Genomic DNA, 15,178 nt, shown 5'->3' with positions numbered 1-15,178 from the left:
GGCGGGTCTCGAACCTGCGGGCTCAGGCGATCCACTCACCTCAGCCTCCCAAAGGCACGGGATTACAGGCTGAGCCACCGAGCCCGGCTAGAATGAATGTTTTTCATAGCACAGAATCAAAGCCCAATTCCCTAAGCCTTGTTAATGTGTCTCCAAATTACTCTTCAGGTTTATCTCCCTCTAGCTCGCTCTGTTTGTTGCTTTGTCCTGATCATCCTCAAAGGAGAGGGTCTATTCTCCTCTTCCCTCCTTTCCCTAACTGCGGAACTTGTAAATATTACATGAAGTTTTGCCAAATTGTGTCTGCACTGTCGTCTCCCACCCTGAGATTCTGCTATGTCCTTTCCCCCAGTCACTCTGACTAGTCCTGCTGGATCAAATCATTGTGACAGATTCTATTGGATCGAGTTGCTGGGGAGGAGAAGCAGTTGCCAAAAACTTCTCTAGTTAATTTTTTCCCCATTGTTCCTAAGAATCTCTCATTCATTTGGTCCCAAGTCTAGACCATTGTTCTCCCCATCTTCTGTCCTACCAAATCCCACCAATGTGCTGGCCCTCCTTTACCCTGCATCCTCTGGACACCTCCCCAGAGTGACAACGACCCAGAGAGACTTCCAGTATTTGTACCTCTCATGTGTGCCTCATCATGGCTTGCACTGTGTGTACATGTGTGTTAATCCTCCACTGGGATTACACGTTCTTGAGAAGGCCTTCCTATCATAACCTATTTAAATGTCTTTCCCTCTTAGAAGCGAAAGAGGCAAGAAGAAGAATAAAAATGAGACCGGGCATGGTGGATCACGTCTGTAACCCCAGCATTTTGGGAGGCAGAGGAACTGCTTTAAGCCCAGGAGTTTGAGACCAGCCTGGGCAATATAGCAAGATCTCGTCTCTACAAAAACAAAAGAGTTGGGCATGGTGGCGTGCACCTGTAGACCCAGCTAATTGGGAGGCTGATGCAGAAGGATCACCTGAACCTGGGAGGTCAGGGATGTGGTGAGTTTTAACAGTACCACTGCACTCTGGCCTGGGTGACAGGATGAGACCCCGACTCAAAAATAAGTAAATAAGGTTTAAAAATTTAATTAAAAAAAGAAAAAGAAAATGATGATGATGACGAAAGTGATACTAATGACAATGGTAACAGTGGCAGCTCCCACAGGGGGAGGACCGATTGCTGCCACACTGTGGAGTAACAGTGCTATCAACAGTCTCTCAACACAAGCTTTCCACAAGGCATGGCACTCACATGTATTGGCAGAGTAAGCGTGTATTGTCATCCTCATTTTACAGATGAAGAAACAGATCTGGGGAAGTCATTCGTCCCAGATCGTCCAACCAGAAGTAGGAGCACTAAACACAGTTCCACCTGATCCTTGCCTCTGCTCCCTCCCCCCTGCTACATTTCCTTGTTAGGGCCTTTGATGTCTGGGAAGGACACAGGGAGAGAGGGTGGCATTCGTGGCAAACAGTGGCTAGCCCTGGACTTACAACTCAGCTGTATGTGCTGCTTGTTCTAAACAGCATGGACTGGAAAAATCACACATTTGGGAGGTTCTCCAGCTGTACCCACCACCTCCCCTTATCTGCATTGATAAAGTCCTGGATTGGGGAACAAAAATTCCTTTCAAGATCTCTAGGGAGCCAAAGGGTGGGGAAGAAGAACTCTGTCCGGGAGGCAGATCTTTTTCCTGCCACTGACCTTTGGGATTCTCTTCTTCTCCAGTCTCATCCATAAAACAAGGAATGTGATCTCGCTGGTTTCAGAGGCCCCTGTGTTTCCTCAGAACTCTGGGAACGTCCCTGGGAACCCGTTTATAAGGTACTCAACAACTCTGCCGAGACACCCTCCTCTGTGCCCTCATGACTCTGTGCTCTCATGACAAGACCTCCTCTGTGCCCTCATGACTCCTCACCCCAAACACACACAGGACTTAAATGCATTGCTCTCAGTTGTTCCTCAGGGCTGGGCTGGGCAGGTCTCTGTCTCCATGAGAACCTTCAGGACGTCTCAGATTTCTCTTCATCAGCCTCTGGGCATCACCACTCCTTTCCCCCCACAAATTCATATTCTAACACTCGGGAATTCAAATGTAACACGGTCCAATAATTCTGAGTCACAAATACAAAACAATTCATTTTGTTAATCAAGGGTTTTTTTTGTTTGTTTGTTTTTTGTTTAAAATGTATTTCCTGGTCCCATACCTGCCCTCTGCCCTGAGTTTAACTTGGTAGAGGGCAGGACAAACCAAACGAGATATTGTTGGTGGCCATGTGGCCGTGCTCTCTCCACTGGTTTGGGTGACAGGAGGCAGGTACTGACATTTTTTAGGTGTTAACAAGCTATTCTTTGTGCTTCATGCTCTTCTGTGCATTTTTAAATGATCTGTTCAACTTTTCCCATCATGGTGTCATCTCCTTTTTCAGGCGAGGGAGCAGAAGTTAAACAACCAGCCCAAGCTCACAAGGTAACTCAGGAGCCCAGCGGGCAGCCTGGTCCTGCTGGGCTCAGAACACTCTCTTTTCCTGTTGCACAGGATGTCTGTTGTCAGGGGAGCCAGTGCTGACTCTCCACCAGGCCACAGCCATAGTGCCAAGGGGTCCAGGCCCATTTTAGGAGACCACAACATGTTTCCATTTGAATTTATTTTTAAATGCAGAAATAAATGAGCATAATAGTAATAGATACTAATGAGTCCAGCTGTATCTTTATACCAGTGTGGCCATAAAATACTGTCTCTCTCTCTCTCTCTCTCTCTCTGTGTGTATATATATATATATATATAAATATATAAATAAATAAATATATATATAAATAAATTTTTTTTTAATGGAGAAAAAGGTCCATCAAGGCAAAAGTGCCCAGAAAAGTACCTTTCATAGCGACTCACGGAAGTCACAACACGCCTCCTGTACACAGCCTCAAAGCTTTCAACGCTTTCTCTCTCAGGGCCTTGGCCAGCTGCTATGAGGAGATGGCCGGGAGACACAGAGTCTTGTTGTTCCAAAGCTACAACTCCATCCTATCTTTTCCCTGCTTAGTTGAGAAGCAGAATTGATGCTAGATAAATGGGCCTTTGCCACTCGTTCTGGTGGCCCAAGGGTTTTGGGGAAAGGCATGTTTGCTGAGAAGACAAGCTGTCAGGGATATTCCACACTGAAAGGATTTCGCCTGAAATCCTACTCAAGTAAACGAACCAAACATACAGAAAATTTAAGTTTTGGCACCCAGAGACACACAGAGATGTTGACCTTTACTTTATCATTCAAATAAAAATATTCACATGGGCAGCCAGGCCGAATGCAGTTGTTATGTCTGGGGCACATATCCCCCAAGAAAAAAACTATTATGAGTTTTTAAAAAAAATTTGTTTTCTTTTCTTTTTTTGAGTTGGAGTCTCATATTTTCTTTCTTTCTTTTTTTTTTTTTTTTGTTTTGTTTTGAGTCGGAGTCTCATTCTGTCACCCAGACTGGAGTGCAGTGGCTGCTCTCGGCCACCGCAGCTTCGACCTGCTGGGCTCTGGCGATCCTTCTGCCTCAGCCTTCCAAGTAGCCGGAATTATAGGCATGTGCTACCATGCCCGGCTGATTTTTTGATTTATTGTAGAGATGAGGTCTCGCTGCCCAGGCGGGTCTCGAACCCGCGGGCTCAGGCAATCCACTCACCTCAGCCTCCCAAAGGCGCGGATTACAGGCTGAGCCACCGAGCCCGGCTTATTTTCTTTTTTTTTTAAATAGAGACAAGGTCTTGCTGTGTTGCCCAGGCTTATCTCGAACTCCTGGGGTCAAGAAATCCTACTGTGCTGGCCTCCCAAAGTATGAGGGCCACTGTACCCCACCCAGTTTTGACCTTTTAAGGGAAGGTCAAATGGCATTATCCCCCTCCTCCTGTGGCTGACGTATTTGTAGTCGGCTTGTATCAGGCAAAGAGGCCTCACTTACCTGAGAGACGACTCTTGAGCTTTATTTTACTGTTGCCCTGTTTGGGACTTTCCAAGTTCCCTTTGGAGTCCTCACTGCTGCACACATCTTGGGGCTCATCTGTGCCAGGCATCTGAAATGCAGAAAGTACAGAGCTGATGGGTTGGCTCTGCGGTGACTTATGCTGTCCCCTCTAAGAAGTTATCTCAAGACTCAAGGAGCAGCGATACAGGTGTCATGTGAGAAGAAAGGTTCAGAGGGTCAAAAAGCAACAGATAAGCTGCACCGCAGATGGTCCCGTGTCAGCCAGTTTCTCCTCTGCAGACATCTCACCTGAAAGCACAGACCAGGGAGGAGGGTGAAAACTAAAAAGGGTCTTCAGGGTTGCTCTGTCTTTCCTTCTGTATATGAGGAAATATGTTGGTCAAGGTTAACCAGGTGCCTTGCAGTAGTCAACAGCAAAGCTACAACTGGAGCCCGGGCCTCTTCACTTGTGAGCCAGTGCTTTTTCCTACAACGCATGTTGCCACAAATACTAAACCAGAAGTTTAAACCCAATTCTAAGGTCCTTAAAGTACAGTGAAATTTTGATTTGGTGGTGTAAAATAACGATATGTCTCAGTTAATCAGATGCTCTGTGTGCTATACTCCTGAGTACCAATTAAATGCCTCCTAGAATCAAGCATTGCCAGGCTAGAGGGAGGTGTCAAACATGAAGTCAATCTGGAAGTTGTACATCTTTGGTTCTAGACCCCAGGAGGTGATGTAGAAAGGATAATCTCAAGGGTCCTCCATTTTAGAAAAGCTAAATATGCTAAAAAAAAAAAAAAATCCTATGTTTATTAGAGAAAAACAGGAGACTCATGCATTTGAAAATGTTTATAAAAAATTTGAATGGATTTGAGACCCGCCTGGGCAACTTGGCGAGACCTCATCTCTACAATAAATCAAAAAAAAATTAGCTGGGTGTGGTAGTGCGCGCCTGTAGTTCCAGCTACTTGGAAGGCTGAGGTGGAAGGATCACCAGAGCCCCGCAGGCCGAGGCTGCGGTGGCCGAGAGCGGCCACTGTACTCCAGTTTGGGCGACAGAGTGAGACTCCAACTCAAAAAAAAAAAAAAAAAAAAAAAAAATTGAGTGGTAAGTTTGCAAGTACAAACCTTATAAGATAAATCAAACAATAAACCTCCCCATTTAAAATTTTGTTTTTCTCTGAGGTTCTGGAGAAAAAAGTCTAATACTGCATTAAAATAGGTTAGGTTCTTGCTAAGAGATATATACCTACTTTTGAAAGACACATAAGATATTCTTTGACATTTAGCAATAATCAAAAAGTTGCGTAATTATAATAAAACCCTCCTCCCTGAATTTTAACAGGTAATAAGAATTATACATTGTATATTAAATTCAGTACAGAGCCAGGCATGGTAGTGCATACCTGATGTCTCATCTACTAGGAGGGCCGAGGTGGGAAGATAGCTTGAGCCCAGGAGTTCAAGACTAGCCTGGTCATAATAAAACCTTTAAAAAAAAATCAGTATATAAAAATGCATAAAGTAAGCAATTAGAGTAATTCCTTAGATTATTCCTTTTAGGGGCTAATTATTCATATGTAAATCCCATATATATTAAATTAAGGTATAAAATTTGGAAGATTCCCTCTTTCTCCTAAAATTCAAGTATCTTCATGGATAAGGAAGAAGAATAAAACAGTTTGAGTAATAGGAGACATGGGCAAAGTTGAGGAAGGAGTATTGGGAAAACAAATTAAACCCGACACATAACCAAGAGAACAAAACTGGTGCATTCGCATTACACTATGGCAGGTGTCTAGGTTGAAATTGCGAAGAAAAGGCAAGAACGGAATCCTGAGAATGATTTTAGAAATTCTCTAGAGGATGTTTTTCCCAAGCCCAAATCCTGACACGGATGCATACACAGTGAAACTGTCTTTGAAATATGCCCGAGATCTGGGCCATATGCAAATGGAAATTATCCAGACAAGAGCCTCAGGGCCTCTTTTTGTTTGGCTTAAAAATTTTATGGGAAGAACCTGTCTTCAGACTATGAACAGCTATTATAAGAGTGAGTTTAATTCCTGGTTATAACACCTGTGCCAGGATACTGACCTTCAGGGAGAGGGATTCTTGGCTTGCAAGACTCTCTGGTGCCCATTAAATGGGTGGCTTATTCCACAGTAGCCTAGGCCCCAAAGGTCAGAGAGCTGGTCTGACATGCTAGTGGTCAAGGGAAGAAAACTATCCAGCTCACTGATTCTGTACTTAAGAAGTTTCCTCCTTCTTTTCCATTTTCCCAACATGGCCCCAGGTTTTCTTTTATTTTTTTGTCTGAGTTGGAGTCTCACTCTTTCACCCAGGCTGGAGTGCAGTGGCATGTTCACAGTCACTGCAGCCTCGACCTGCTGGGCTCAGGTGATGCTTCCACTTCAGCCTTCCAAGTAGCTGGAACTACAGATGAATGTTACCATGCCCGGCTTATGTTTTTATTTATTGTAGAGACGAGGTCTCACCAAGTTGCCCAGGCTGGTCTCGAACTCCTGGGCTCAGGCAATCCTCTTGCCTTGGCCTCCCAGAGTGCTGGGATTACTAGCTTGAGTCACTGCGCCTGGCCAGTCCCAGGTTTTCATAGGATCAGAGAAGTTTTGGAGATGACAAGCACCCAAGGACAGCAGCTTGCCAAGGGCTTCTGGTCATGACAGACAAGGCTGAGGCTTGATTTTGCATCTGCTGACTTCTAGCTTCATGTATTACCGGGATATTTCCCTCTTCATCTGAAGATGCTTTTTAATTAAATCAATAATTTGGAGAGTCAATGCTGCACAAGTGTTTAATTCATTCACCTCATTTTTTCTCATCTCATTTTCACAGCAACCATATATTCTAAAGTAAACAACAGTCTCTCCATTTGACAGTTGAGGAAATAAAACTGAGAACCTTAAGTAACATTCTTTTGTTTATAACACATATCTGGGATCTAGGATAGATTGTGTGTGAAGAAAGCGAGAGTGCAACGTGAGTGGTGTGAGTTACATAAAAGTATACACATACTGAATCTGAAGTCCTTAGGATGCAAACAAAAATACTGCAAATACTATTATTTTCAGAATCGGGAGGTGGTTTAAAAGTAAGCAAATCACAGTCTTAAAGAACAATGTTTTCTTGGTCGGGCGTGGTGGCTCAAGCCTGTACCCAGCACTTTGGGAGGCCGAGGCGAGAGGATTATCTGAGCCCAGGGGGTTGAGACCAGCCTGGGCAACTTGGTGAGATCTCATCTCTACAAAAAATCAAGAAAAATTAGCTGGGCATGGTGGCATGCACCTGTAGTTGCAGCTACTTGGAAGGCCGAGGCAGAAGGACTGCCTGAGCCCAGCAGGTTGAGGCTGCGGTGGTTGTGAGAGTGCCACCGCACTCCAACCTGGGTAACAGAGTGAGACTCCAACTCCAAGTCAAGTAAGAGTTCTTATGCCAAAGATAGTGATGTAACTACTTAATGCCTGTAGCTAGAACCAAGAATAAATGAATGGACCTGGAGATGTCTCAAAGAGTAGCACAGGGTACACTGTTGAGCTCAAAGCAAGAGATAGATTTTGTTCCGGAACCCACTGAAAGGTTTAGCACTGGGTTCTGAATTTAAATGGAACCATTTCCTCATGTAACAGAAAACTGGTCTGTCATGATGTTAGGTGGCTTGAAACTCAATGAACAGAAGTGGGTGGCTTAGACACATTAATTCCAAATTCTATCAGGAAGTAGTAACATACAAGGTGAAATGTTGATTACAGTGAACCTCTCCTTAGTCTTATGACTATTGTCTGAAAACGTCCACCCTCTGAGACAGTCCTTTTGCTATGTGTATTTTTTCCCCCGATGCACAGAACAAATCAAACTGTTCTGGAAATGACGTCATTCTAGTTGCTCTAAAATGAAATTTGCAAAAACATTCTCCTTGAAGGCAAAACAGTTGATAAACTCTATTATTCATGAGCAGTTTCTAATTCATGTTATAAAACAATTATATTAATGGAATCTAATAGAATTTGCCAATTTCCACATTAGACTCCTCCTGATGGCATCATTTTCCACACCTGCAACATACAAGATTCTCTCTCAATGGAGAAGCATTTTTAGCTTCCAGTTTGTAGTGAGGTGGTGAGGCAGAGTGGCTGAGAATCCAGCTGCCTGGGCACAAACCCCGGTTGCACCATTTTATTAGCAATTTAGGCTCGTCAGTCAACTTCTTTTCATCCTCATCTAAACAAATGAAACTGGATTTAAGAATTACATTAACATTAAGAATAAATTCAGTTAACTAAGAAATAATAAAACCTATGCTAAAAATAATACAAGGTTCTGACTATAGATGGCAGACTTTTCCTGATTTCTCTCTTGAAACCACATTTTTAACATGACAGGGAAAGATTATAAAAAAAAGAATGACATAATCCACAAGGGTAAAGGGAACAGAAGACAACAGCAACAAAATTTGGGAAACCAGTAAGTAAACAAGCATGTGGCAATGGATGTGACTTGAGAAAGCTGAACAGTCCATACATCAAAAGCTCAGGCATTGTCAACAGAGGACCCAGGAAATGGGCACGAAGACAAGGTCGAAGCAGTGGCCCAAGAAATGGCGGAGAGTTGAAGATGACTGAAACGGGTATTTACAATGGGCTGATTTTGAGGGAGATTCCCTGGGGTCCAGAATGACCTAGACAAAGTTTGGTGTGCATCAGAATCACCCAGAGAGCTAACAAAGAATGCAGAGAAGTGGGGCTCATGGGAGTGGGACAGGGGCTGTGCCTCTGGAATTCACCACTGCCTTGGCTCAAAGGAAACCAATCTCTGAAGTAAATGCAAGACTGGGCTGCAACTTCCCCCTTCTTCTTGCCTACCTCAGAGTTTACTCCAGAGATGAAGAATGGGAGAAAGGAGGCTTCCTAGCTGCACCTAAGTAGTCCATCAGCCAAAAAATGAGGGAGAATTATCATCACGCTGGTCCCTATTCAGTGGATAGGTTTTTTGTTTGTTTGTTTGCTTGTTTTAATCCTCATAATGACCCTATAAATAAATTTTTTTTTAATGACCCTATAAGATAATTGCAAGGTAACTTCAACCCTTTAAAAGTGAATACTGGCTGGGTGTGGTGGTTCAAGGCTGTAAGCCTAGCACTTTGGGAGATCGAGGCGGGAGTATCACTCGAGTGCAGGAGTTTGAAGTCAGGATAAGCAACATACTGAGACCTCATCTCTACAAAAAATAAAAAATTAGCCAGGCGTGGTGGTGTGCCTCTGTAGTCCCAGCTACTTGGGAGGCTGAGGTGGAAGGATCACTGAAGCCCAAGATGTCAAGGCTGCGATGAGCTGTGATCATGTCATGCCCTCCAGCCTGGATGGCACAATAAGACCTTGCCTAAAAAAAATTAAAATTAATAAATTAAATATAGAATCAGTAATTAAATACTATTATTACTGTTTTACATAATGAAAGAACTGATTGGGTCATCCATGACCTATTAATAAGATATAAGCATAATATATGCTGTTCCCTATGGCACATGTAAATTGTATTGTACCCTGCATACACCTCATGTGCTTGTAGTTTACACATTGAGTGGGACAGGTTTACATACCTGGTGATCAAAATATCTATCTTAAGCCGGGTGCAGTGGCTCACGCCTATAATCCAGCACTTTGGGAGGCGGAGGCGAGAGGATGGCCTGATCCCAGGGGTTCGAGACCAGCTGGGGCAACAAGGCGAGACCTCATCTCTACAATAAATCAAAAAATTAGTTGGGCATTGTGGTGTGCACCTGTGGTTCCAGCTACTTGGAAGGCTGAGACAGATGGATAGCCTGAATACAGCAGGTTGGGGCTTCAGTGGTCGTGAGCATGCCACTACACTCCAGCCTGGGTAACAGAGTGAGATTCCGACTCAAAAAAACAAAAATAAAAATAAAGGCAAGCAGTAAAGAAGACCAGGAAGAGTGAAGAAATTCTGGATAAATTCTAGTTATTATTGTCCTGACAAAAGTGACCTGAGGAACGTATGAAATTAAGGATTCTAAAGGAAGTAAACATGGGAAATGCCAAAGGGGAGCCAGGCAGGATGATAATAGGCCAGAACTTGATGTTGGTCTGATGGGAGAATGTTTCCTTGGTGGAATTAGCTAACTCAGAGGCGGTGGTGGTGAGGATGCTTTTGAACAATGGATCCTTTACTAGAGGACTCAGTGATTTCATCTCATTCACAAGGATGGATCCCACAGGATAGAATCTAGATTAATATCTTAGGGGAAAAAAAAAGTCTGAGTCGGATAGCAAAGCAACAAAAGAAATAGAAAAAAGCATTCCAATTCAACAAACAGGGTTATTAAAGAAGAAAAGGAACCAATTTAAGCAGCAGGTTAAAAAGAACTCAAGGGGCCAGCCACAGTGGCTCAAGCCTGTAATCCGCACTTTGGGCGGTGGAGGCAAGAGGACTGCCTGAGCCCAGGAGTTCGAGAACAGCCTGGGCAACTTGGTGAGACCTCGTCTCTACAATAAATCAAATAATAGCTGGGCGTAACAGTGCACTCCTGTAGTTCCAGCTACCTGAAAGGCTGAGGTGAAGGATCACCTGAGCCTAGCAGGTTGAGGCTGTGGTGGCCGTGAGCGTGCCACTGCACTCCAGCCTGGGTGACAGAGTGAGAATCTAACTCAAAAAAAAAAGAAAAAGAGAAAGAAGGAAAAAGAAACTCAAGTGAGTCTTCCCCAAAAGGGAAGGACATGAATCACTGGAGGCATATCTAATTCTTGCCCAGAAATATGTAGCAGAAAGCAATGTTGTTCAAGTCCTGGAACATTCAAAACCTGAAAAAAAAGCTAGTCTCAAGGAGCAGGTGGCAGAGATATTAGCGTTCCTAGCTCATTAGGGGTATAAGCTCTAGAATCAGCAACAGCAGTTCTGGTTCATGAATCTGCACAGGGTGCTTTTCCAGCTGAACAAATGAGGAAGGAGAGATGAAACTTTTTTTTTTTCAGTTCAAGCACGTCTACGCCAAGAGGCAGTAGAAATGGAAAATGCGGCCCAGGACTGAAAATTCCTCCTCCCAAAGACATGAAAGCAGCATCCACACCCAAAAGTGAAAATGATAATCTAGAAGCTTTTTTTTTGTTTTAGCTGGAGTCTCACTCTATTGCCCAGGCTGGAGTGCAGTGGCATGCTCACAGCCACTGCATCCTTGACCTGCTGGGTTTAGGTGATCCTTCCACCTCAGCCTTCCAAGTAGCTATAGGCACACACCATGACCTACTATTTAAAAAAAAATTTTTTTTTAATTGTAGAGATGACCGGGCTTGGTGGCTCATCCTGTAATCCCAGCACTCTGGGAGGCTGAGGCGAGTAGATTGCCTGAGCCCACGGGTTTAAGACCAGCCCAGGCAACTCGGCAAAAATTTGTCTCTACAATAAATAAAAAATTAGCTGGGTGTGGTAGTGAACGCCTGTAGTTTTGACTACTTGGAAGGCTGAGGTGGAAGGATCCCCAGAGCCCAGCAACTCGACTCTGGGGTGGCCGTCGAGTGTGCCACTACATTCCAGCCTAGGCGAAGGAGTGAGATCAACTAGAAAAAATCAGGTTGTTGTTGTATTGTAGAGATGAGATCTCCTCCAGTTGCCAAGGCTGGTCTCGAACCCATGGGCTCAGGCAATCCTGTCACCTCAGTCTCCCAAAATGCTGGAATTATAGGTGTGAGCCACCATGCCCAGCTCTAGAAGCTTTTGAATACACCAGGTTGATTTCCCTCTACCACCAATTGAGAGGAAGGTTCTTGCCAGCTGAGTTTAAATGCATGGTCATGAACCCTAGACAACTGCCAGACTGACTGGCATCTTTACAAGAAGCGAAGAATCTTTTTATCATCAACCTTCCTTTACTTGATATTATTGAGTCTCTTTGGTTTTGGCTATTGGGTGTCAATTCTTCATGGGTCTCCTGCATTTCTGCATGGTTTGCAAAGAGAACCATAGGCTGTTTTTACCCTGAATTGTCTATCTTTCCACGGATGTCTGTAAAGGAATAGCCTTGAAAAGTAGACATAGTGTCTCAGGAGGAAGGGGCAGGTTTGTTCACTGTCCAGTACAATAAAGATAAGGTCTCCCTCTGGAGCAAAGGTTAGTCACGTTTGCTCCTAACCCACAGTAAAAGACCAAGGCTGCCTTGTTCAGGGTGCCTCAGATGTGATGCAAATTCATAGCATGTGCACCCACCCAACCCTTCTGTATCACCACCACCATAGGACCCAGTGGGCCCAGGGGAAATGATGAGAACAAGAAGCCCTCGACTGGGACTGAAGGCTAAACTGGAATTAGAGAAAGCCAAAAGCTAGCCACTGTGCCATGAATAATAAAGTCATTTGTCTCTGACCCAGGAATCTCAAGTCTTCTGCCAGCATCTATGAACCGATAGTGCAAAACCTCGGACTTTTTATAGTTCTCGACGTGGTCTCTGGCAAAATTAAATAAAATCCCAAGAACAGAATCTTGCCTAGGACAACTGTCTAGGGGCTGGGGTTTGGCTCATTTTTCTAAATGTCAAAGGTATGGGGCCAATGCTTCAATACTATTGTGGGTCCGTTTACTCTTATTTACTTACATGTCACTAAAAAAGAAAGTGCATGAGAGACTTCCTGTTGAATGAATTCAGTCTCCTTGGAGCTGAGGAAACCATATTTGTTCCAGTGGAAAACAGTCCAGGCTGCAGATGCTGAAAAACACAATCTCTTTCCAGCACCCAGTATCAAGAATCTCATTAGTTAAGATGAGGCAAAATAAGAAATGTGAGAGATCAAAGGAGGCCATGAGGGCCTTGGGTTTTTAATTCAAAAGGTCAAGGAAATTAAAGTTTGGATGTTAATTACTTTAGATTTTAACATCTTTGGATTATGACTTACAAGGTAATTTAAAATTATTGGCATTTCAGTTGTCTGAACATCATTATTAACGTTGACATTTGATCTTACTGCTGAACCTCTGAAGAGTTGCACTGGACGATGTGGCTAGGAAGAATTTTGAATGAGTAACCCCAGAGGGATTCAGTTTTAGCTTCTGGCACATTTTAAGTTTTCTGAGGGTGGGGAGCAAACCATCATTACCCATGAAGTCTTTGGGTTCAAACTGAAAATCTAGTACTTGGAAATGTCCTGTAACCGCTGTTCAAAGCATATACGCGATCTTGAACACACTGTGACTAACATAATGTCAACTACCGAGCATCATCTGTCTTTCTCAGCTAGCTTTTGAAGCCTTACAAACCAACCACGCAAAGCATGGCTTTTATCTCTAACCATTTCCATTGTGCAAGCAAATCTGGTCCCAAAGAAAACTTCAGGATGGGCTGCACCCAGTTCATACCGTGTTTTCATGGTTCCCAAGGCTTAGGGGGAAAAAACAAAAAACAATCTGCAGATGTGACAGAAGATATCCAAGCTCCGAACCCCCAGGAAGCTCTGCTGGCTCGGTTCCCCGGTTGGTGTCCCAGGACAGTGAAGCATGGTGATTTCTCTTTCAGGCTTCGGTCACACTGAGATTATTTTTAGGTTGCCAGAGGAAGCTCATTTTCCAAATCTCGGGGGCAGATGTTTGAGTGACCAAAGGAGAACCAGATGGCCATCAGAGAGGCCTGGGAATGAATAACCATTCAGAAAAAGGGGACCAGGACAGCAATAAATTAGCACTAAGTAGCAAGAAGCCCACACATTGCATGTAGAAATTAAAACACGAATCTTCTGCTACACTTGATGCCTTGCTTTCCAACAGAGAGTAATTCAGAACCAAGGAGGAGGACAGTAAAACTGAAAAGACCTGCTGACCTACGGCGTGCTTTGGTACACACAGGGCGTGCGTGAACACGTCAGGGTTGTCAGATGCAGCTGGGCGGTGAGGGGAACTGCAGCTGATGCCCGTGGCTCTGCACAGGGAACAATGCTGCCCTTGTCCTGTCAGAGCCCATTTCGAGTTTCCTCTCATTCATCACCCCCAAGCAATCTGAATGGGCTTCACACACTTTGAGGGTGATCATTGGATGATTTGTATGCATTCAAATGAAATAACTCTCTTGGCTCCTTAGGAAGCTGAAGCAAAGAAATCACCTTTAGGAGCACAGAGATGGAATCAGTCATTAGCTCACGTGTGACCCTCTTGCTGTGGGTTTGTATGTGTCACCTTCCCCAGAGACAAGAGTGTCCTCTAGTGACTCTCAGATCTTTGAAAATAACAGGAGATGCGGATGTCAAGGGGAATCCGCACAGGGTATGGATTTCAAATGGAGGTAAGAACAGGCATTCTCTAGGAAGGAGGACTCTCTCACCCTGGTCATAGTTGCATGGCCCAGTGGGTGAGAAAACCATGGAGTCTGGAGCTCTTCTTTGGGTCAGTGGGCTGGTAACTAAGGGCAGATCCTCGGGTCACTTCTTGTCAGGATTGGCTGCAGGGTTTACCCCACTGGACCTCTGGGAACAGGACTGTGATATACTTTATCCTAAACCCCAGAATGACAAAATTGAGTGTGTGTGTGTATGCATATGTATAGGAAAATCTCAAAGCATGCAAAAAAAATAGAGGTGGGAGGACTATTAATCCAAGAAAGGCATGTATAGGAGCCCTTGGCCGGGTGCTGTGGCTCATGCCTATAATCCCAACACTTTGGGAGGCCAAAGCGGGAGGACTGCTTGAGCCCAAGGTGTTTGGGACCAGTCTGGACAACATTAGCCGGGAGTGACGGCTCATGCCTATAATCCTAGCACTTTGAGAGGCAAGGTGAGAGGATTGCCTGAGTCCAGAGGTTCGAGATCACCCTGGGAAACTTGGCGAGACTTCATCTCTATAATAAATCAAAAAATTAGCCAGATGTGGTGGTGTGCACCTGTGGTTCCAGCTACTTGGAATGTTGAGACTGTAGTAGTTGTGAGCATGCCACTGCAACTCCAGCCCAGGAGACAGAGTGAGACTCCTACTCAAAAAAAAAAAAAGAAAAAAGAAAAAAAGAAAAGAAGATTTGATCTTACTGTAGATCTTAGCAACATCCATGTATAATTTTTTTCTTTCCTTATTAAGTTGAGAACTTTTACTTTTTCACTTCAAGGAAGTACTTTATGGCTTGTGTTTGGCATATATGAATTGTCAACATCACTACTCTTGAGCTTTGGGGTCATTATTAAGTGAAACAATAGTGACTTGAACACAAGCACTAGGATACTTTGA

At 44.0% G+C, this 15,178-nt stretch overlaps 1 protein-coding gene across 1 annotated transcript in view; it reads right to left on the bottom strand.

The window, feature by feature from the left end:
* PDZD2 (PDZ domain containing 2) overlaps positions 1–15,178 on the bottom strand; it is a 124,248-nt gene that overhangs the window by 62,048 nt on the left and 47,022 nt on the right. The window contains exon 6 of the mRNA XM_008053306.1: positions 3,944–4,055. Within this exon, the coding sequence (XP_008051497.1) occupies positions 3,944–4,055 (112 nt within the window). The remainder of the gene's footprint in view (positions 1–3,943; positions 4,056–15,178) is intronic.

This window comes from Carlito syrichta, unplaced genomic scaffold, assembly GCF_000164805.1.
Source record: "Carlito syrichta isolate Samal-C Ts95f unplaced genomic scaffold, Tarsius_syrichta-2.0.1 Scaffold288045, whole genome shotgun sequence".
NCBI classification, from domain to species: domain Eukaryota; kingdom Metazoa; phylum Chordata; class Mammalia; order Primates; family Tarsiidae; genus Carlito; species Carlito syrichta.
The sequence above is the reverse complement of the archived record's forward strand: the minus strand, read 5'-3'. Positions and strand labels throughout refer to the sequence as shown.